This window comes from Mesocricetus auratus, unplaced genomic scaffold (genome assembly GCF_017639785.1).
Source record: "Mesocricetus auratus isolate SY011 unplaced genomic scaffold, BCM_Maur_2.0 Super-Scaffold_100022, whole genome shotgun sequence".
NCBI lineage: Eukaryota > Metazoa > Chordata > Mammalia > Rodentia > Cricetidae > Mesocricetus > Mesocricetus auratus.
In genome coordinates, this window is record NW_024429203.1 from 17,352,429 (window position 1) to 17,376,142 (window position 23,714).

Consider the following 23,714-nt stretch of genomic DNA (forward strand, 5'->3'; position numbering starts at 1 on the left):
TAAACATAGGCACACATTGTCAAGAACAACATTGTTCAAAACTTAACAAAGCATATTTTATAGACACAGGAGTTATTTGCCATAAGTTGCCTGAATGCCTAAGCCTCCCTATTACAAAACTAACAAAGCTCAGTTCCCAAGGAATTTTAGGGGAAAAACTTTGAGAAAAAAATGGTATTTCCCAGAATAATCACATCTGTACCATGCATGACCAACAAGGTGACACTAAAAACTGCCAAGACAATCATCAGTATTACAGGGGAGAAGAGAGTGTGTAGTCAGCACAGTTTCAGCAGCATTCTAAATTGTTCTGGAGTTAAATGGCTCTTGCTGATTGAGAGACTATCTCCATAGGACTTGCCTCATGAAGAGTCATTGGACAAGTGCTCATATGCTCATCTGAAATGAGACTATACATCTACCAAAACTCTTTAATATCACCAGCATTCTATCCCCAAATATTAAAGCCAATGTCATGGATCCTGACTAGTTTTGTGACATTTATATGTATTCTAACTTAAATGCATAAACATCTGAAGACTGAAATATAACATTCATATATGAAAGATAGTGTAAGTTGTTCATGTTGTTCTGTGATACTGCATTCAGAATGATTTTTTCTAGCTTCATTATTTTTTTCATAATTACCTTGTTTTACACTTAATAAAATTCCTTTGTGGATATGTTTATTATCAATTTATCAGTTGATAAATTTATTATCAAAAAATCAGCTGTTGCACTTGATTTTCATCCAGCATCTGATAACACATTTTGATTGTTGAAGAAGTTTATGCTGCCTAAGTACATACTTGATCCACAGGAAATGGGAGAATGAAGCTGGTACTGACTTATAAGCTTCATCACCACTGGCCAGATTTCATAGTGCAGGAAGGTTGTAAGAGCAATCTAGGGAAGAAAAATAATTGACAGTGTCTCACTGTAAACCTCATAACTGCAATAATGACTAGTCTTGGTAGATATACCCACTGGTACAATGATGGCACAAAAGTTATGAGAGTATTCTACCTTATGATTAGATTTAAAGCTCATAGTACACAATAGAAACTCACACTGAACTTTAAATCCATGGTATGTATATAATAGCTGTAGGGGGGATTTAATACTATTATTATACTAAATATACATAGAAACAAATTGTCCCCTAAGCATATATATATACACACATATATATACATATATATGGGTAATTTATTATTAAAACAAATTGTGATTAATACAAAGAGTCATAATTGATAAACTTACAGAGGATAAGAGAATATGGAATGCTCCACTGTAAATGGAGGACCTAGTCTAAAGATAGTCAGTTCAAGATCTATTTTTCTGTATCTTCATTCAGAGTTGGTGGTGTTTTCAGCAACAGGATATTGCCCACAGCAATAGAAATAACTTGTATTTTTTCTTATACTCCTGAAGCCTTCATGACCAATAGGGAAGTGTCCCATGTCTGACACAGATTTTCATTTGATAAACTATGTCACATGAGAGGGGCATTTCACTGGTGCAGGGTAGCTCCTTTTAACCACTCTTTCACAAGGTTTGTGCTGTAAGAGAGGGTGGAAATGTTGTCAGAGCCAAAGGGATTAGACATCTGTATAAAAATATTATTCTCTGTCCATGGTAGTGTAATTGTTGTTGTGTCAGAGGGAGAGATGGGGGAGAATTGGAAGTGAGAGAAAGGTAGGTGAGCTTTATCATAATGCATTAAAATGATTATAGGAAATTCTCAAAGAATAAGACATTTAAGAATATATTATTACATAGGAAAGTTTTTCCCTGTGGGTTAGTGTTTATTGGGCATAGGTTATTATTGTGCTATATAGGCTCCTGGAGGAAATAGACAATGATGGTCTTACATAGCACTTAGCTCTGCATTCAGTAATGCCAACTTGACAGCAGCATGCACCTAATTGTGGGGCAACTAACTGGCTACAGATTATATCTGAGGCCTGCTTCACTGGAGGTAATGCCATGCCTCATACAGTAATCCTGGTCAATTTTGGTAAATAATCATGTTGTAAAACTGCATTCTAAATTTGTATCTTTATATGCTAGACCTAGAAAGCTATCAACCGGATCATAGAAACTTCTTTTTGCTGTGGGCTAAAGTCAATGTAGAGAAACAAAGCTTGCCAAATAGCTGAGAAGAAGAAACTGAATGATCAACCTTAAAAGGAACATACTTATTATTCAACTTTGTTACTGCCAAGGCTCAGGAAATTCAAAAGGAGAGGAGGTAGAAAAAACATAAAAGAGTTGAAGCATAGTAATGAATGATGTGAAATGTTATTCTCTGAACATAATGAGGCTATTACATTTATAAGCTGACAACAGTTGTGGTTACCAGCATAAGATTTATAAAAGACAAAGCCAACCCAAATTACTACATACATGGGGTAGATGATCTCCAGGCCCTATTCCTTACTGAAGACCTATAGAGAAATGATAGATGTTAATAAGAGAAGAATACCGTTGTTTGAATGAATGGCCACTTTTAGGTTTTCCAGGTTCTAGTGAATGGCCCTATACCCATGTATATATGGGCATCAATAGTGTGGATTGTAAGGAAAAGACATGAAGTTAGGAGATGGGATTGTTAAGAAGATCCAAGGGAAATTGGAGGAGGAAATGGGGAATATGTGGTTGTTTCAGTGTATAAATATATGTGAAATTCTCAAAGAATAAAAGTGTTGAGGGCACAGGAGGACCATGGGACCAGTAGACTTCTGAGAGAGCTGGTCTATTCCGCCCCCACTCAGGGCAGAGAACAGAGGGAAGAGGGCAAAGGGCAGAGAGCAGAGGGCAGACCTCCCACTGACGAGGAGAGGGAGTGCCTCAGAACCATCCACACCCACCATGAGACCCATCAGAGTATTGGACCTGCTTGCATCCACTGGAAGAGAACTTTAGATCCATACCCACCAGGAAAGAAAGAGTCTCCAACTGTACACACTGGAAGAAGGGATGGGAATATTACAATATAAGAACACATTCAATGACAGAAAAAACAATATGATTATACCAGAGTCTAGGGACTGTACACCAAGAAGTTCTGAACATCACAACACAGATGAAGCAGAGGAGAATGACCTTAAAAACAACTTCATGAAGATGATAGAGACCCTAAAAGAGGAAATGAGAAAATCCTTTAAAGAAATGGAAGAAATGACAAAACAAAAATTGCCAGAAACAATTCAAACAGTGCAAGGTTTGAAAGCTGAAAAAAACACACACACACACAGTTTGAAGGAATACTGGAAATGAAAAAGGTGAATAAATGATCCGGAACTACAGATGCAAGCATAACCAACAGAATACAGGAGTTGGAAGAGAGAATCTCAGGCATTGAAGATTCACTAGGAGAAATAGATTCATCGACCAAAGCAAATCTTAAGTCCAACAAATTCCTAACACAAGATATCGAGGAAATATGGCACACCACGAAACGGTCAAATCTAGGAATAATAGAGATAGAAGAAAATTTTCCCAACCTACAGAAAGACATGCCAATGAAAGTACAAGAAGCCTACAGAACATCAAATAGAGTGGACCACAAAAAAAATGTCACCTTGCCACATAATAATCAAAACCCCAAACATATAGAATAAAGAAAGAATATTATGAGCAGCAAAGGGAAAACGTCAAATAACATATAAAGCCAAATGTATCAGAATCATACCTGACTTCTCCATGTAAACTCTGAAAGTCACAAGGTCCTGGGTAGTTATTCTACTAACACTAAGAGACCACAATGCCATTCCAGCTTTCAATCACTATAGATGGAGAAAACAAGATATTCTTTCCCCAAATCAGATTTAAACAATACATATCCATTAATCCAGTCCTACTGGAAGAAAAACTTTGACCTAAGGAAGGTAACTATGCTCACAAAATCATAGGCAATAGATAGTCCAACTTTACCAAAAGCCAAAAGAAAAAGCAGGGTAAATCCAAAAACAATAACACCACCATCAACAAACCAAAAACAAACAAGAAGCAACACTCAATGGTCCTTAATCTCTCTCAATATTAATGGTCTTAATTTACCTATAAAAAGACACAGGCTAACATAATGGATATGAACACAGAATCCATCTTTCTCCTGCATACAAGAAACACACCTCGCAGCCCCTCCAAGACCCCAACCCCAGGGAGTCCAGCTTCAGGTGAGATTGGGTCTCCAGCGGGGGACCGCCCACCCATCACCCTTCCCCCTCCATCTTCGGGGCCGCTCCTGGCTTCCAGAAGAGCCGCCCACACAGGAAAGAGATCAGCCCCTCCAAGACCCCAACCCAGCGAGCCCAGCTTCAGGAAAGAGATCAGCCCCTCCAAGACCCCAACCCAGCGAGCCCAGCTTCAGGTGAGATTGGGTCTCCAGCGGGGGACCGCCCACCCATCACCCATCCCCCTCCATCTTTGGGGCCGCTCCTGGCTTCCAGAAGAGCCGCCCACACAGGAAAGAGATCAGCCCCTCCAAGACCCCATCCCAGCGAGCCCAGCTTCAGGTGAGATTGGGTCTCCAGCGGGGGACCGCCCACCCATCACCCATCCCCCTCCATCTTTGGGGCCGCTCCTGGCTTCCAGAAGAGCCGCCCACACAGGAAAGAGATCAGCCCCTCCAAGACCCCATCCCAGCGAGCCCAGCTTCAGGTGAGATTGGGTCTCCAGCGAGACTGCCCGCCCATCACCCATCCCCCTCCATCTTCGGGGCCGCTCCCGGCTTCCAGAAGAGCCGCCCACACAGGAAAGAGATCAGCCACTCCAAGACTCCAACCCAGCGAGCCCAGCTTCAGGAAAGGCATCAACCCCTCCAAGACCCAACCCCAGGGAGTCCAGCTTCAGGAAAGAGATCAGCCCCTCCAAGACCCCAACCCCAGCGAGTCCAGCTTCAGCATCCCCAGCTTCAGCTGCAGTAAGGAAGGAGACCAGAGGAGACAGAAAGACCCCACCAGCACCCACTGGAAGAAGAGATGGGAAGAAGACAGAATAAGAGATCACTCAGCAATAGAAACACCAACATGACCCCACCAGAATCCAGGGATCCAACACCAGCAAGACCCGAAAAGCACTACATAGATGAACAAGAGGAGACAGACCTTAAAAATTATCTCATGAAGATGATGGAGACCCTCAAAGAAGAAACAAGGAAATCCCTTAAAGAAATAGAAGAAAAAACAAACAAAAAAATCCATGAAATGGGGGAAAAATTTCAAGAAATAAACAAATCTCTCGAAGAATCTAAAGAGCACCAAGAAAAAACAACCAAGAAAATTAAGGAAACAGCTCAAACAGTTGAAGGATTGAAAGCTGAAATAGAAACGATAAAGAAAACACAGAATGAAGGGATGCTGGATATAGAAAAGCTCGGTAAACGGTCTGGAACTACAGATGCAAGTATCACCAATAGAATACAAGAGATAGAAGAGAGAATCTCAGGTGTTGAAGACTCATTAGAGGATATAGAGTCGTCAAGCAAAGAGAATCTCAAAACCAACAAATCCTTAACACAAAATATCCAGGAAATATGGGACACCGTGAAGAAGCCAAACCTGAGAATAATAGGTATAGAAGAAGGTGAAGAACTTCAACTTAAAGGTACAGAAAACATATTCAACAAAATCATAGAAGAAAACTTCCCTAACCTAAAGAAAGATATGCCTATGAAAGTACAAGAATCTTACAGAACACCAAATAGGCTTGACCAGAAAAAGAAGTCACCTCGCCATATAATAATCAAAACATCAAACCTACAGAGTAAAGAGAAAATATTAAGAGCAGCTAAAGAAAAAGGCCAAGTAACATACAAAGGCAGACCTATCCGAATTACACCTGACTTCTCAATGGAAACGATGAAAGCCAGAAGATCCTGGTCAGATGTCCTACAAACGCTAAGGGAACAAGGATGCCAGCCCAGACTACTATATCCAGCAAAGCTCTCAATTACCATAGATGGAGAAAACAAAATATTCCATGACAAAGCCAGATTTAAACAATACGTATCCATGAATCCAGCTCTACAGAAAATGCTAGAAGGAAAACCTAGAGCCAAGGAAGATAACTACATTCACAAAGACACAGGCAATATATAATCATACTTTACAAAACACCAAAAGAAAAAGGGAGGAGAAACTACACAAAATAACTTCACTAACAATAAATCAAGCGCAAACAAGGATCACCCATCAATGGTCATTAATATCCATCAATGTCAACGGCCTCAACTTGCCTATAAAAAGACACAGACTAGCAGAATGGATACGAAGACAGAACCCTTCCTTCTGCTGCATACAAGAAACACATCTCAACACCAAAGACAGACGTTATCTCAGAGTAAAGGGCTGGGAAAAGATCTTCCAATCAAACGGCCCCAAGAAACAAGCGGGCGTAGCAATCCTAATATCTAACAAATTAGACTTCAAATTAAAATCAATCAAAAGAGATGAAGAAGGGCACTTCATATTCATCAAAGGAAAAATACATCAAGACGAAGTCTCGATTTTAAACATCTATGCCCCAAATACAAAGGCACCTACATTCGTGAAAGAAACATTACTAAAGCTCAAAATGCACATAAAATCTCACACACTAATAGTAGGAGACTTCAACACTCCGCTCTCACCATTAGACAGGACCTCCAGACAGAAACTTAACAAAGAAACAAAAGAATTAATAGAAGTTATGACACAACTGGGTTTAACAGACATCTATAGAACACTCCACCCAAATACAAAGGGATATACCTTCTTCTCGGCACCACATGTAACCTTCTCTAAAATTGACCACATAATAGGAAACATAGCAAATCTCCACAGATACAAAAAAATTGGAATAACCCCCTGCATCTTATCAGACCACCATGCATTAACATTAGAATTCAACAATAACACAAATCGCAGAAACCCTACAAACTCATGGAGATTGAACAATGCACAATTGCACCATCCCTGGGTAAAGGAACAAATAAAAAAAGAAATTAAAGACTTCCTCGATTTCAATGAGAATGAAGACACAACATACACAAACTTATGGGACACTTTGAAAGCAGTGCTGAGAGGAAAGTTTATAGCACTAAGTGCCCACATGAAAAAACTGGAAAACAGTCATACTAGAGAATTAATAGCACAGCTGAATGTTCTAGAACAAAAAGAAGCAAACTCCCCCAGGAGGAGCAGACACCAGGAAATAATCAAATTGAGGGCTGAAATCAATCAAGTAGAAACCAGGAAAACACTGAGAAGAATCAATGAAACAAAGAGTTGGTTCTTCGAGAAAATCAACAAAATAGACAAACCTCTGTCCAAACTAACCAAAAGACAGAGAGAGAACATGCTAATTAACAAAATCAGGGATGAAAAAGGGGACATAACAACGGACTCTGAGGAAATCAAGAGAATCATCAGGGCATACTTTGAAAATCTGTACTCCACAAAATTTGAAAATTTAAAGGAAATGGACAATTTCCTGGATAGATATCACTTGCCAAAACTAAATCAAGAACAGATAAATAATCTAAACAGACCTATAACCCCTAATGAAATAGAAGCAGTCATCAAAAGTCTCCCAAACAAAAAAAGCCCAGGCCCAGATGGCTTCAGTGCAGAATTCTACCAGAAATTCAAAGAAGAGCTCATTCCAATACTCGTCAAAGTATTCCACACAATAGAAGCAGGAGGCTCACTGCCAAACTCTTTCTACGAGGCTACAATTACCTTGATACCCAAGCCACACAAAGACACCACTAAGAAAGAGAACTATAGACCAATTTCCCTCATGAACATTGATGCAAAAATACTCAATAAAATACTTGCAAACCGGATTCAAGAACACATCAGAAAAATCATCCACCATGATCAAGTAGGTTTCATTCCAGGAATGCAGGGATGGTTTAACATTAGAAAATCTATCAATGTAATCCACCATATTAATAATCTGCAAAAGAAAAACCACATGATCATCTCACTAGATGCTGAAAAAGCCTTTGACAAAATCCAGCACCCCTTCATGATAAAGGTCCTAGAGAGATCAGGGATAACAGGAACGTACCTGAATATAATTAAAGCAATATACAGTAAACCAACAGCTAACATCAAACTAAATGGAGAGAAACTCAAAGTAATTCCTCTAAAATCAGGAACAAGACAAGGCTGTCCACTCTCTCCATATCTCTTCAATATTGTACTTGAAGTTCTAGCTACAGCAATAAGACAACAAAAGGAGATAAAGGGGATACAAATAGGAAAAGAAGAAGTCAAACTTTCACTATTTGCAGATGATATGATAGTTTACATAAGTGACCCAAAAAACTCCGCAAGGTTACTCCTAGAGCTGATAAACACCTTCAGCAATGTGGCAGGATACAAGGTAAACTCAAAAAAATCAGTGGCCCTATTATATACAGAAGATGAAGTGACTGAGAAAGAAATCAGAGAAACATCACCTTTTACAATAGCCAAAAACAGCATCAAATATCTGGGGATAATGTTAACCAAGGAAGTGAAGGACCTGTATATCAAGAACTTTGTGTCTTTGAAGAAAGAAATCAAAGAAGATACCAGAAAATGGAAAGATCTCCCATGCTCTTGGATTGGTAGGATCAACATAATAAAAATGGCAATCTTGCCAAAAGCAGTCTACAGATTCAATGCAATCCCTATCAAAATTCCATCACAATTCTTCAAGGACCTGGAAAGAACATTAATCAACTTTATATGGAAAAACAAAAGGCCCAGGATAGCCAAAACATCCCTATACAATAGAGGAACTTCAGGAGGCATCACCATACCTGACTTCAAGCTCTATTATAGAGCTATAGTCCTGAAAACAGCTTGGTATTGGCACAAAAATAGGCAGGTAGACCAATGGAACCGAATCGAAAGCCCTAATTTTAACCCACACACCTATGAACACCTGATTTTTGACAAAGAAGCTAAAACTGTACAGTGGAAAAAAGAAAGCATCTTCAACAAATGGTGCTGGCATAACTGGGTACTGGTATGCAGAAGACTGCAGATAGATCCATGTTTATCGCCTTGTACAAAACTTAAGTCCAAATGGATCAAAGATCTCAACATACATCCAGCCACACTGAAACTTTTAGAAGAGAAAGTGGGAGATACTCTTCAACGAGTTGGTACAGGAGACCACTTCCTAAACATAACACCAGTGGCACAGGCACTGAGATCGACAATTAACAAATGGGACCTTTTGAAACTAAAAAGCTTCTGTAAGGCAAAGGACACAGTCAAAAAGACAAAAAGGCAGGCCACAGAATGGGAAAAGATATTCACTAACCCTACATCTGACAGAGGGCTAATCTCCAAAATTTACAAAGAACTCAAGAAACAAGTCTCCAAAACACCAAAGGATCCACTTGAAAGGTGGGGTACAGAGCTAAATAGAGAATTCTCAGTAGAGGAGGCTAAAATGGCCAAGAGACACTTAAGAAAGTGCTCAACATCCTTAGCCATCAGGGAAATGCAAATCAAAACAACTCTGAGATACCATCTTACTCCTGTCAGAATGGCTAGAATCAAAAACACCGAAGACAATTTATGCTGGAGAGGATGTGGAGAGAGAGGAACACTCCTCCACTGCTGGTGGGAATGCCGACTCATACAGCCTCTTTGGAAATCAGTATGGAGATTCCTCAGGAAAATGGGAATTAATCTACCACTAGACCCAGCAATTCCACTCTTAGGCATTTATCCAAATGAGGCAGGTTCATACAACAAGGGCATCTGCTCCACTATGTTCATAGCAGCATTGTTTGTAATAGCCAGAACCTGGAAGCAACCTAGATGCCCCTCAACTGAAGAGTGGATAGAGAAAATGTGGTACATTTACACAATGGAGTATTACTCGGCAGAAAAAAACAATGGAATCTTGAAATTTGCAGGGAAATGGATAGCACTGGAAGAAACCATCCTGAGTGAGGTAACCCAGTCGCAAAAAGTCAAACATGGTATGTACTCACTTATATATGGATTTTAGACATGGATCAGGATAGTGCCAGTCTGCACTTCCACAGATAGAGAGTCTGGGAAACAGGAAAGAACCTAAAAGATATGCATATATGCATAGTACCCAAGAGAAGAGGATGGAGACAAGATCCTCTGAATGGATGGGGAACACGGCGAGGGGAGGGGGGGAGTGGGACCTGGGAAGAATAGAGGGGGTAAAGAGGAAGGGAGTTGGTCATGGGGGAACAGGAAGTTGAGGGGGTGGGGGTAGAATAGGGGAAATGGGAATCATAGGATCGAAGACAGATCAGGCACCAGAGTGACCTCGAGTGATCTAAAGGTATAACATCAATTGGCAAGCTAAGCAATAGTGGAGGGACCACCTCGAATGCCCATTCCTGATAATGAACTTGATGTCTATAACCATCCGGGAGCCTTCATCCTGTGACTGATGGAAGCAGAGGCAAACACACAACTAATCACTGAACTGAACCCAAGGAACCCAGTGACAGAGAGGAGTGATGAGCAAATTGGCAAAGAATGGGCTGGCAAAACCAGCAGAGACAGCTGATCTGAACAGGGGAGTGCCCTTGGACCCCAGACCAACAGTGGGGAGGCCAGCATGGGACTGATCTGGACCCCCCAAATGTGAGTGTCAGCGAGAAGGCCTGGGCAACCTATGGGGCCCTGAGCTGTGGATCAGTGTCTATCCCTGGTATACAAACTGTCTTCAAGTGCCTATAGCACAAAGAGAGATGTTCTCTCAGCCTGGACTCTTAGGGGAGTGCCTTGACCCTACCAAGAGTAAAATGACAGACTCTAGATATCCCCTATGTGGAAGGATTTGGCAATAGGGTGGGAGGGAGGGGGGGAAGGGGAGTGCGGGAAGAGGGGAGGGAGAGGGAACTGGGATTGACATGTAAAACAAGCTATTTAAAATTAAAATAAAAAATGAAAAAAAAAAAAGAAATACACCTCAACTTCAAAGACAGATATTACCTCAGAGTAAAGGATTGGGATAAGATTTTCCAATCAAACAGACAAAAGAAACAAGCTGGTAAATACCCAGCGATCCCAGCTAGGTGAGCTTGGGTCTCCGGGGGGGGGCACTCCCCATCATCCACCCAACCCTCATCCCCTCTATCTTCCAGGGCCACTCCTGGCATCCAGAAGACCTGCCCATAGAGAAAAGACATCAGCCTTTCCAGGCCCCAAACTCCGATGATCCCAGCCAGCCAGCTAGGTGAGCTTGGGTCTCCAGAGGGACACTTCCCATCGTCCACCCGACCCCCATCCTCTCGATCTTCTGGGGCCACTACTGGCATCCAGAAGACCCGCCCACACAGGAAAGACATCAACATTTCGAGGCCCCAAAGTCTGGTGATCCCCGCTTCAGCTTCAGGAAGGAAGGAGACCAGTAGAGACAGAAAGACCCCACCAGCACCCACTGGAAGAAGGGATGGGAAGAAGACAGAATAAGAGCTCACTCAGCAATCAAAAGGCCAACATGACTCCACCAGAATCTAGGGAACCAACGTCAGCAAGACCTGAAAAGCACTACATAGATGAAACAGAGGAGACAGACCTTAAAAATCATTTTATGAAGATGATACAGACCCTCAAAGAAGAAACGAGGAAATCCCTTAAAGAAATAGAGGAAAAAACAAACAAAAAATCCATGAAATGGGGGAAAATTTCAAGAAATAAACAAATCTCTCAAAGAATCTAAAGAGTACCAAGAAAAAACAGCCAAACAAATGAAGGAAACAACTCAAACAGTTGAAGGATTGAAAGCTGAAATGCAAACAATAAAGAAAACACAGAATGAGGGGATGCTGGAAATGGAAAAGCTGGGTAAACGATCAGGAACTACAGATGCAAGTATCACCAATAGAATACAAGAGATAGAAGAGAGAATCTCAGGTGTTGAAGACGCATTAGAGGATATACAGTTGTCAACCAAAGAAAATCTCAAAACCAATAAATCCCTAACACAAATTATCCAGGAAATACGGGACACAGTGAAGAAGCCATACCTGAGAATAATAGGTATAGAAGAAGGCGAAGAGATACAGCCCAAAGGTACAGAAAACGTATTCAACAAAATCATAGAAGAAAACTTCCCTAACCTAAAGAAGGATATGCTTATGAAAATACAAGAATCTTACAGAACACCAAATAGGCTGGACCAGAAAAAGAAGTCACCTTGCCATATAATAATCAAAACATCAAACCTACAGAATAAAGAGAAAATATTAAGAGCAGCTAAAGAAAAAGGCCAAGTAACATATAAAGGCAGACCTATCTGAATTATACCTGACTTCTCAATGGAAACGATGAAAGCCAGAAGATCCTGGTTGTCTTAGGAAACCTTGAGGACAGTGTTACAGTGCCAGGAAGGCAGGTGCCTGAGTGTAGAGGGGTGCAGGATGGCTCTGTCAAATGTTATCTCTGTATGCTCCTCCCCGCCTGGTTCTAATGCATTGTAGAAGGTATATGTCACCTTACATACTTTTGGCTTGGACAGCGCACTGCCCTTAGAAGTCCTCACATATTTCTGTATGGAAAAGCAGAGGCATGGAGTGTGTGTATTTGTGGCACCCCAGGTTATTTGGGTCCTCTGACTTGGCTGAGGGTTTGGTGAGAATGCAGGGAGGCACAGGCATATGGGCACCAGCACAGGGCCAACCTTCCCTCTCATGACCCTTGTGAGGGACACCAAACAACCCAAAGCCCTGGCTGGCCACTGCAGTCTTATGGCAGCTAGCCCCTCTTTTTTGGATACATCTTCCCTCATCCCTAACAAGGTTCTAGCCACGTATCCCCATTTAGTACTTCAGCTCCTTATAGAAGGCTGTGAAGCCTCTGTTAAGCTTTTTGGTTGCCAACCCACTAAGGTTATTGTTCCTTACACCAAGCCAGACCTACAATGACTAATGGAAAAACATCAAGAATGGATCGTTTTTGCCTCAGGGTTTTCAGGCACCATGGATAACCACTATCCCCCAAACAAATTGCTTCAGTTTTTGCGCTTGCACCCTGTTGTTTTTCCAAAGATTACCAAACTTCAGCCCATTCCTAATGCCTCCTTAGTTTTTACAGATGGCAGCTCTAACAGCATGGCCGCCTTTAAGGTGGACGGCGTTATTCATCAAGTGCCCACACAACACACCTCAGCACAGCTTGTCAAACTTGCTGCAATAGTTAAAGTTTTTGAGTTAGTTCCCCAAACTTTTAATTTGTATACAGATAGCTGCTACATTGCAGCATCCCTTCCTCTTTTAGAAACAGTCCCTTATATCTTCCACCCCTGCATCTGTCCTTTTTTCTAAGATACAGGAACTCCTTTTACTTCACACCAACCCATTTTTTGTTGCTCACATTAGAGCACACACTGGTCTTCCTGGCCCTCTGGCTGAAGGAAATGATTCAGTCGATAATGCTATATGACTTCTAGCTGTTCTTTATCCGTCTAACTCTTTACAGTTAGCACAACAAACTCATAGATTACATCACCTTAATGCACAAACACTTAGGCTACAATATTCCATCACTCGTGAACAGGCTCGAAAGATCGTTAAATCATGCAAAGCTTGCCTCTCCCTTTTGCCTGAGCCTCATACAGGAGTCAACCCCCCATGGTCTTGAGCCTGGTGAGCTTTGGCAAATGGATCATTATTCTGCCTTTGGCAATCTTAAATATATTCATGTTATGGTGGATACCTTTAGTGGCTTTGTTTGTGCCTCTCTCCAAACAGGAGAGGCCACCAAGGATGCTATTGTCCATATTTTACATTGTTTTACCATTATTCCTGTCCCTACCACCATTAAAACTGACAATGGCCCAGGGTACATTAGTTCTAAATTTAAGGATTTTTGTACAAAATTTGGCATTACCCACAAAACAGGAATTCCCCTTAACCCTCAAGGACAGGGAATAATAGAGCAAGCTAATCAGACCTTAAAAAATATGCTCTTTAAGCTTTCTTCCGAAAGTGAAACCCTGTATGCTCGCAAAGGCAAGCATCGCCTACTTTTAAATCATGGACTTTTTGTGCTCTATTTTCTCTCTCTGGACAGCAATGGCCGATCAGCAGCTGATCGGCTCTGGCACCCTTCCACCTGTGAAAACTTTCGACAGATACTCTGGAAGGATGTACACACGGGCCAATGGCTCGGTCCTCACCCAGTCCTTATCTGGGGAAAAGGACATGCTTGCGTTCATAACACCAGCAATGGAGAAATGCGCTGGCTTCCAGACAAACTGGTCAAGCTTTATAACCCACCCAGGGAAAGAGCCCCTGAGGAATCTCTTGTTTTCTCTTTCAGATGCTGTTGAAAACAAAACTCCCAGTGAAGATGACATCGCATCACCTACTACTTGTTCCATTTCTCCTTTTGATTTTTAGTTTCCCTCCTTACATCCCTGCCAGTCCCTACTTAATTCTGGCCCAACACCACTTAATCCCCTTTGTTCACACAGCTGGTGCAACCTCCTCCATATCCAGTTTACAGCTGCAGGAAAAAGGTTCCTCTGGGAAGGTTCCCGAGGCGCTCACTGAGGTCTACGCTTATATGTTTCTGGCACAGACCCAGGCCTCACCTTTTCCATTAGACTATTGAAAGAAATCCCTTCCTTTCGCCCTTATTGCTGTTGGCCCCAATCCATTTTTATACCCCTCTGGTGGTGGCTCATTCCTACCCAAGGCCGCCACCCTTCACCCTCGTCCTAATCTCCATTCTCCAGCTCCCACTGCTGCTCTCACTGTTTATCAACCCACCATGCCCGCTGGTCCAGTCTCCACCTGGGAACTCATCCTTCAGATGGTCAACACCTCGGCCCAGGCTCTCTCCAACACCACTTATGAGTGCTGCTGGATTTGCTATTCGCCCATCCCTCCATTCTACGAAGGTATTGCAGCCTTCTACACCAACAACACCAATCTGCTTCACTGGGGCGCGCAGCCACAGCCACACGGCATGACCTTAGGACAGGTCGTGGGATCTGGACTCTGCCTTTTGGGACCACATATGCTTCCCCCCACCCTGCTGTTAGAAGCATGTAATCAAACCATACAAGTTGCTGCTCATACTTCCTTTCTTATTGCCCCCAACCTCACCTTTTTTGCTTGCTCCACAGGGTTATCCCCCCATATTATTGTAGATGTTTTTCTTGCACACAAGGACTACTGCGTCCTTGTTGTACTCGTGCCCAAATTGACTGTTCGCTCTGAATCTGATTTATTGCCCCAAAGCGATCCAACTGTAACTCTCTCTTGCCAAAAAAGAGAGCCAGTCACTGCCCTCACATTAGACATATTGGTTGGTCTGGGTGCAGCAGGAACTGGCACAGGAATTTACTCCCTACTCCTTACAAAGGACTCTGTTAATGCTCTATCCCGCACTGTTGTTAGAGACATAGACGAGCTAAAAAGAGGTTTAGATTACTTAGAACAAACTGTTGATTCCTTAGCTGAAGTGGTACAACAAAACCGTCGCAGTCTCCACCTTGCCTTTTTGTGGGAGGGGGAGTTTGTGCCACCCTTAAAGAGGAATGTTGTTTTTTCAAAGACAAATCAGGATTAGTTACAGACAGTATCAGAAGAGTTGAAGAGAGTCTGGAAGAAACAAAAAGAAATTGGGATCAAAGTGAATCTTGGTACAAAAATTGGTTCTCTACCTCCCCCTGGCTGTCAGTTTTGCTGCCTAGTTTGTTAGGACCCTTTATTGGCTTCATGTTACTTATTTCCTTTGGTCCTTGGGCATTTCGTCGCCTTACTGGTTTTGTTAAAAATCAGGTTGATGAGGCTACCAAAAATTCAGTTCAGGTTCACTATCAGCAGCTCTCTCAACAAGACCCGGAAGAACCTACTGTAGACAAACCTACATTCCAACCTTTGAGCTTTCGGGAATTTGAGTACCTGGCCAACCACCCGCATTCACTCTGCTCCAGGCTGTGGAGATGCTTAAGACAGGGATAGCTTGGCTGCAGAATCTGGGAGCAAACATGGCCGACAAAATCTTAATTTGTATCCTCTCTCGCCATGTCCAGAACTGGAAGCCCACCAGGTAACCTAAGCCAGGCACTTCACCCAACTGCTCTTTTCTTTTACTATATAGAAAAGGGGGGAGATGTTGGGGACTGCTAGAACCTTGAACAAAATGGAGTCTGTCAGCCATTTCTTGGCCTTCTGCCTACGTGACTGCAGGCACACATGCCCTTGAGACAAAGGAAAAAGTTAACCACAAAAGTTAAATTTACACAGGGCAGCCCACCCGCCTAGCCAGGGGGAAGTAACCCTTATAGAACAATTGCCTTTGTTGGCAAAGGGTTAATGTGTTCCTTTGGATGCTTTTACCACAATGATAGGGGAAGTAACCCTTATAGAGCAATTGTCTTTGTTAACAAAAGGTTAATGTGTTCCTTTGAATACCTTTTACCCCTCCCTAATTCCTGCACCTGGCTTACACTGACGAGCATTTGCAGAATGCAACTGATGGAAAATTACAGCTTCGTCTTTACCTTATTTGGTGTATATTTGAGTTGAGACTTGATTGGCATGCTTGTACCGCCCCCTGAGATTCTCTTCCTATAAGAACTATCTCACCCCAAAAATAAACGCTCTTGATCAGCAAAAGTTGTCTTGAGTCTGCTTCCCTTAACCTCTTGAAGTTTACTTTTAAGATCGGATCTGCTCATGAAGACCCACCCTCATCACCTCATCCCTGCGGGTCGGGGATCCCCTCTGGGGGTCGCAAGCATTCTTTTCGGCCTCTGGTACTAGATCAATATTTATCCCTGGCATCCAATTGACTTTGGGAGCCCATTCCACATGGAGGGATTCCTTCTCAGCCTGGACACCTGGGGGGAGGGCTTAGGACATACCAAGGATGATATGACAGACTTTGGAGATCCCCAATGAAGGGCCTCACCCTCCCTGGAGAGTGGAGTGGGAATTGCGTGAGAGATTTGAGAGGGGTTGTTAGGATGTGGGGGAGGAGAGGAGGGCGAGGGATCTGGGATTGACAAAAAAAAAGGAAGCTTATTTCTTATTTAAATAAAAAATCAATAAAAAACAAAAAAGTATAAAGTGTTAACAAGAGAGTTATTAAGATTCTTTTTCTAAACTGATCTCCCGAAATATTTGTGGAAATCATTATACCTAGCTAAATCTATTCATAATCTTTTCTATATTCTTCATATGCTTTGGAATGAGTCCATGATAATGATAATTCATTCCATTATTTCTGTTGTTAAGCATATGTGCTCAGGAATATTTTATGTTCAGTGTCCAAATGGATATAACTATTTATAGAAAATAACTTGGCTCACTTCCTGTAATATAATTTTGTTATTGTTGTAGTTTTATTTCTTTGTGACAGGGCTTCTCTGCATAGCCCTAGTTGTCCTGGAATTTTCTCTGTATACCAGGGTGGCATCCAACTCACAGAGATCTGTCTGCCTCTGTTTTCAGAGTGCTGAGATTAAAGGCTTGTGCTACCACCAGATGTAGCATAATATTTCAACTAAACTGTGACTACTGACTATCATAGTAAAAGACTAGTCTAATTGAGTTTGAAAACTATGTATAAATTTAATGTTGAATACCCTTTTCAAATAAGGAGAATGGAAAAGTATAAGCCCTCATGAAAAACTGAAATAAAGCAGACATACTTTCTCGCAATATAAAAAAATTTCACAAAGTGAATTATATAAATGTAAACATTGAAAATTATGGCTTATTGAAGACAAGGAAGGAGAAAAGACTTGTGATTTAGGGTTAGGCAAAAGTAAAGTAGATATTAAAAAAAAGTTTATGGGAAATATATGAATTGGATCTCATAGATAATATTTTCTTCTAAAATATAGTATTGATGCAAAGGAATTATAAGCTCATCTACTGACTGACCAAGATTCCCAGATAGAAGTTTCCAGTGGGTGTTTAGAAGTAACAAGTAGAAATAGAATTTGATTCTTTAAATACCTTTAAAATATGTATCATTAACATTCTGTAGGTTACAAGAGTTGAAGTCACTTATTCAAATCTTTAAAAATTTCAGAGAAAATAATTAGGGATCTTGGAGAATATTCAGCTGGAAATTCTTAATGAAGATTAATTAAGAGACAACGAATCCAACAACAGATCCCTCTACAGAGATCAAGATAATTGGGTAAATTGGGGGGTTATATTTCCATCTCCACAAGAGGGAGTATTTTCCCTAAAGAGAAACTTGTATATTTTGAGTCTCTAGGAAACCAGAGGCAAATCATAATCCAAGTTGTAAACCAGCTAAATGCTTCAATTCCTTTTTATATATAAAAGCTATCATTGGGAAGGGAGTAGCTATGCTTGTACCCCACTTGTAAGCTAGTCAGTTAAGCCATTTCAGTCCCATTAAAACCATTGCATTTCTAGTGTCAGTGTGAGAATCATAGTAAAGTTATTTCCTCTGCTGTTGGAGAACACTGAAAGTCTGATCAAAAAATATCTTCTGTAGTTAAGAAGTATTTTTAGAGTATATCAGGTAATAAGTCTTCATTATATTCTCTTACTAGAAACAAAGAATCCAAAATTACTCTTCTGCATATCCTGAAGAGCAAAGGTAAGAAGTCTCTGAAATTTTCCTAATATATTGATTTTCTTGAATGTATGAACACCCTCCTTAATGTGAGATGGACTGTTTCTTCCCTATCTTGTGTGATCTAGGGGCTTACATGAAATTGTCCAAGAAAATGTTATGGAGAATGTTAAGAGATGTAGTGGCCATCCAAGTTGCAGGATACCTCTCTATGGACAGGACTTATACACTTTTAGGTTCATGATTTTCTGTGACTTTGAGTAGTGAAAGAAAAAAAACTCCTAGGTAAATCTCTAGCTATATGAGAGATAAATCTCTATCTATGGTCAGCATTAAGTGGTCATGACCTCCAGATTTATTTGTGTGGGAAGGACTCTAGAGTAGCAATAAACTATAGAGACAGAATGTTTATGTTTTCATTCATTCACATTTATCATTTTTTTCTATAAATCATACTTACATTTTTTCACCACTGCTCTTTCATGTGTAAGATAACTTGGTTATACTCCTTACAATTTATGGGTTCAGCTGGGCCCAGTATCACATATTTCCAACCCACAAATCAAGGAACCATGATAGGAAGAGGGGATCATTTTCTAATGAGATCATTTTTCCTGTTTCTGCAGATTCTCTTGTAGAAACATGACTTCTGCAAATGTCTCTTTGGTGACTGAATTCATTCTGGTAGGACTAACAGACCAGCCTGATCTCCAAATACCCTTGTTCTTTGTGTTTCTAGCAATGTATATCGTTACTGCATTGGGGAATTTGTGTTTGATAACTCTAATTGTAATAAATTCAAACCTTCACACACCAATGTACTTTTTCCTCTTTAACTTGTCCTTCATAGACCTCTGCTATTCTTCTGTGTTCACTCCCAAAATGCTGATGAACTTTATATTAAGTAATAATGTTATTTCGTATGTGGAATGTTTGACCCAATTATATTTCTTTTGTTTCTTTGTCATTTCTGAAGGTTATGTCCTGACATCAATGGCCTATGATCGCTATGTGGCTATCTGTAATCCATTATTGTACACTGTTGCTATGTCCCCTAAACTGTGTTTGAACCTTATGTTTGGTACGTATGCAATGGCATTTTCTGGTGCTATGGCTCACACAGGATGCATGCTGAGACTGACCTTCTGTGATGCAAACACCATCAACCACTACTTCTGTGACATCCTCCCTGTGATGCAGCTCTCCTGCACCAGCACTTACGTTAATCAGCTTGTAGTTTTTATTGTAGTGGGCATCAACGTCACTGTGCCCAGCATTGCCATCGTTATCTCTTATGCTTTCATTCTCTCCAGCATCTGCCACATCAACTCCGCTGAGGGCAGGTCCAAGGCGTTTAGGACCTGCAGTTCCCACATGATTGCTGTTTCTCTGTTCTTTGGATCAGGTGCATTCATGTATCTCAAACCATCTTCCTCTTCATCTATGGACCAAGGAAAAACCTCTTCTGTCTTTTATACCAATGTCGTTCCTATGATGAATCCCTTAATCTACAGTTTGAGGAACAAAGATGTGAAAATGGCCCTGAAAAAAACTCTGACCAGATGGAAATTTTGAATGGCGACAACTTGTATCTGCCTGTGGCTTACAGAATGTGGATACTTTATAGTTACTTAAAATGTTTCATGGGAGAATATTTAACAGATTTTTATCTCTAGGCATTATTCTGTTTTTAAATTTAATGTTGAAAATTTACCACATGATATCTTAGTGTGTAGATACATTGTATCTTGATTAATGCAACTATTATTTCCTTCATATAATAATAAAGGAAATTTGAATAATTTTAATTTTTAAAATAATTTTAGAGTCCTTTTCTTTTCCTCACCATTACCAAGATTCGTCATTAATTTTCCTTTGTGTTAATAAAGCCTCATATTAATAAAGACTTTTTATTTCCCCCTTTCATTATGAAACTCTAGTTTTTTTTCAGGAAAAGAGAATGGTATGTCAGTTGATCAAGTAGAGTGACACAAGTCAGTGATTGTGGATTTTTCACTTTTGCTCCTAATGTGCCTTTGGGAATGTAATTCAGAATAATGCCTTGCCCCCTCTCTGTTGATTCTCCTTTGTAACGTAGATAACATCTTAAGCCATAGTCAGATGCATCACAGGTTGCATGTGCAGTTTTCTACTTGTATTGGGAAACAACTCTATCAGTATATCCTAGGTGCTTCATTCACTTACTGTGTGTAATAGTTACTGATGTTCAGAGAGGACCATGATTTACTGATAACCCAATAGGTTAAAGTATGAAGTTTCCAATTTTATTTTCTGATTTCAAGTCGACTGATAGTAGAAACATGCATTCTGAATTCATGTTATCATTTTTTATTTGAGGAAGTATAACTATGTGGCAATATTCCATTTTTAAATGTGATTATGACTTGCTTCTGTGTGGTATGTACATTTTTCAATATGGTTAGAGTTTTCATTTTGTTGAAGACTATTGTTTTGTAGCAGTAGACAAAACCTTTTGGAACAGGGAATTGAGTTTATCCATAATACTATAAATAAAAGTATCTGAGTGATTTCTTTGTTTTGTAATACAGGAAAACAAAATAGATGATAGAATAAGCAAGCACCCCCAACCCCAGGAAAAAACAATACGTGTTAAACTAAGAGTGAAAGAAGCTAGACACTGACAGCCTGTGATTGCAGAGAATTTTTAGGGAGAATTTGAAAAACATCTCCCTTCTGATTTTGTGTGTCATATAACAATAACTATCCCCATTGCCTGCACAAAAGCAGAGCATTAGGTGATGTTGATTCTTACACTGAGATGTGGAAATTGGCTGCATTTGTAGGAAATCAAGCAGAGTCAAGACAGCCCAAGAGAGCAAGTTGCCCTGGAGATACTATATAGGAAGATAGATTTTAGTCCATGAAAGTTAGGAAAATAACTCTCCCAGGGTTCTTAAATTTTTTACGAAAATAGAAAAATTTTAAAGATCACATTTCTCTTGACAGGATAAAGGCTCAAGTTACTGAATAGCAAAGTTAAACTCAAAGAGGGTCTGAAGACAAATCATAAATTTGTTGGCTTTCATGTATAGTTCTCATATGGAATGTAAATTGCAGATTGATCAAGGTACAGCCAGAAGATAAGGATTCTTTATAAAGGTTAAACTTTTGGTGAACAAATTGATGTCTTTTTCAGATAATAGTTGGATGTATTTTTTAAGTTGGCAAAATGATAACCATTTTTAATTTTTTTATGTAAATTAGAAACATGAATACTTCACATGTCAATCCCAGCTCCCTCTCCCATTCCTCCTCCCTAGTCCCTCCACCAGCTCTCCCAGACCCCCACCCAATCCCCACATCATTCCCCAGGGAGGGTGAGGCCCATTTTTATAATTTTTAATTTGAAGCACAATATATCCATAGTATCTTCAAAAATTAATTTGAAATAATATTTGCCATTTCCAGCCTTAAACTCTGTATTTTTGGGTGTTTTTTGGTGTGTTTTGTTTTGTTTTTTTGCTTGTAACTTCGTAAGAGATGTATTGTCTATTTCAGATATTGGGCATTTCTCAACCCATGAATTTTATTTTCCAATTACCCTGACCTATTATTTGCTCCGGCATTAAGATGCATTATTTTATCTTGGAAATACTTCTTGACAAACACTGCTGTTTTGGGGTGGGCTTTTATTTTATTTTTTAACTTAGTGATACTCTAAAAATTGACTTACAGATTTTGTCTTTCACTAATGGTCCTTGGTAATAATATGAGTGGTCCAAATGACTGGAAGAATCAACTGGGTTCACCTCTTCCTCTTCCTCTTTATCTTCCTTCACTCTTGAATGCAGTGGTGTTTTCCAGGATAGTTCCAGATGTGGCATGTACCATCCCAGAACTTATGTAACATGTGTGAATTCCTCGGTTTGATTATCAATAGGACACACAAAAACATAATACATTAAAGGATCAGGTATATTGGAAATAGTCTGTTTATAATAACACATAACGATTAAAAGTTGTTTATTTTATGAAAATGTGCCGCATTGGATTCTTTATACAATCATATTAATGCCCAGTTTCACAGTAAAATGCTGCAAAACTTTGATTTGGTTGTCAGTTATGTGAACAATAACATTTTAAAGGAAACCCCTAGTATATGATATTCACCTTACTAAAAATAATCTGACAGGATCAAATAAAAAGAAGCAACAGAAAACATATAGTCTCTGCATATCTGTCTACCAGTTACAGACATTGACTTTATATCAATTTTCATTCTGTACTTTGTTACTTTATCAATTAACCTGTTCTCCTATCTAAATAAATTCTTTCCTTAACGCACTCTTCAATTATTTGTTTTTAAAGGTTACTTTTAGTTGTGTGTGTGTGTGTGTGTGCACTCACACTTGTGAATGATGGTGTGCATGGAGTATGGAAGGATTAACAGATGATTCTGAGTTAACTGAGATGGGTGTTGGGAACCACACTCATGTCCTACATGGGAGTAGGCAGAGCCCTTGACCCCTTAGCTATCTTTGTATCCCCTCACATATGTGTCATTGCTATCACTCTTATTGTTTTACAGCGCTGGATATAGAACGTATGGATTCACATGCATTAGGCAAGTGCTGCACTATTGAGGACCATTGCCAGCACATGAAATTTTCATTTCTGAGTGTGTTTGTTTCTTTTGTTTCTTTTATTTCTATAGGGCTGGGTTAGTGGACACATATTGCTTGAATCTAGTTTTGTCATGGAATATCTTGTTTTCTCCATCTATAGTGATTGAGAGCTTTGCCGGGTATAGTAGTCTGGGCTGGCACCCATGGTCTCTTAGTGTAGGTAGAATCCAGGACCTTCTGGCTTTCAGCGTTTCCATGGAGAAATCAGGTGTAATTCTGATAGGTCTGCCTTTATATGTTACTTGACCTTTTTCCTTAGCTGCTCTTAATATTCTTTCTTTATTCTGTATGTTTGGGGTCTTGATTATTATGTGGCGAGGGAATTTTTTTTTGTGGTCCACTCTATTTGGTGTTCCGTAGGCTTCTTGTACCTTCATTGGCATGTCTTTCTTAAGGTTGGGAAAGTTTTCTTCTATGATTTTGTTGAATATGCCTTCTGCCCCTTTGAGGTGGATTTCTTCTCCTTCTTCTATACCTATTATTCTTACGT

General features: G+C 40.2%; 1 protein-coding gene across 1 annotated transcript; it reads left to right on the forward strand.

Moving 5' to 3' along the window:
- Positions 1 to 19,187: 19,187 nt before the first annotated feature.
- On the forward strand, positions 19,188 to 20,309 carry LOC101832095 (olfactory receptor 8B8-like). The gene has a single exon (XM_005069354.4). The coding sequence runs from the start codon at positions 19,200 to 19,202 to the stop codon at positions 20,130 to 20,132; it is 933 nt and encodes a 310-aa protein (XP_005069411.1). The 5' UTR covers positions 19,188 to 19,199; the 3' UTR covers positions 20,133 to 20,309.
- Positions 20,310 to 23,714: the final 3,405 nt, after the last annotated feature.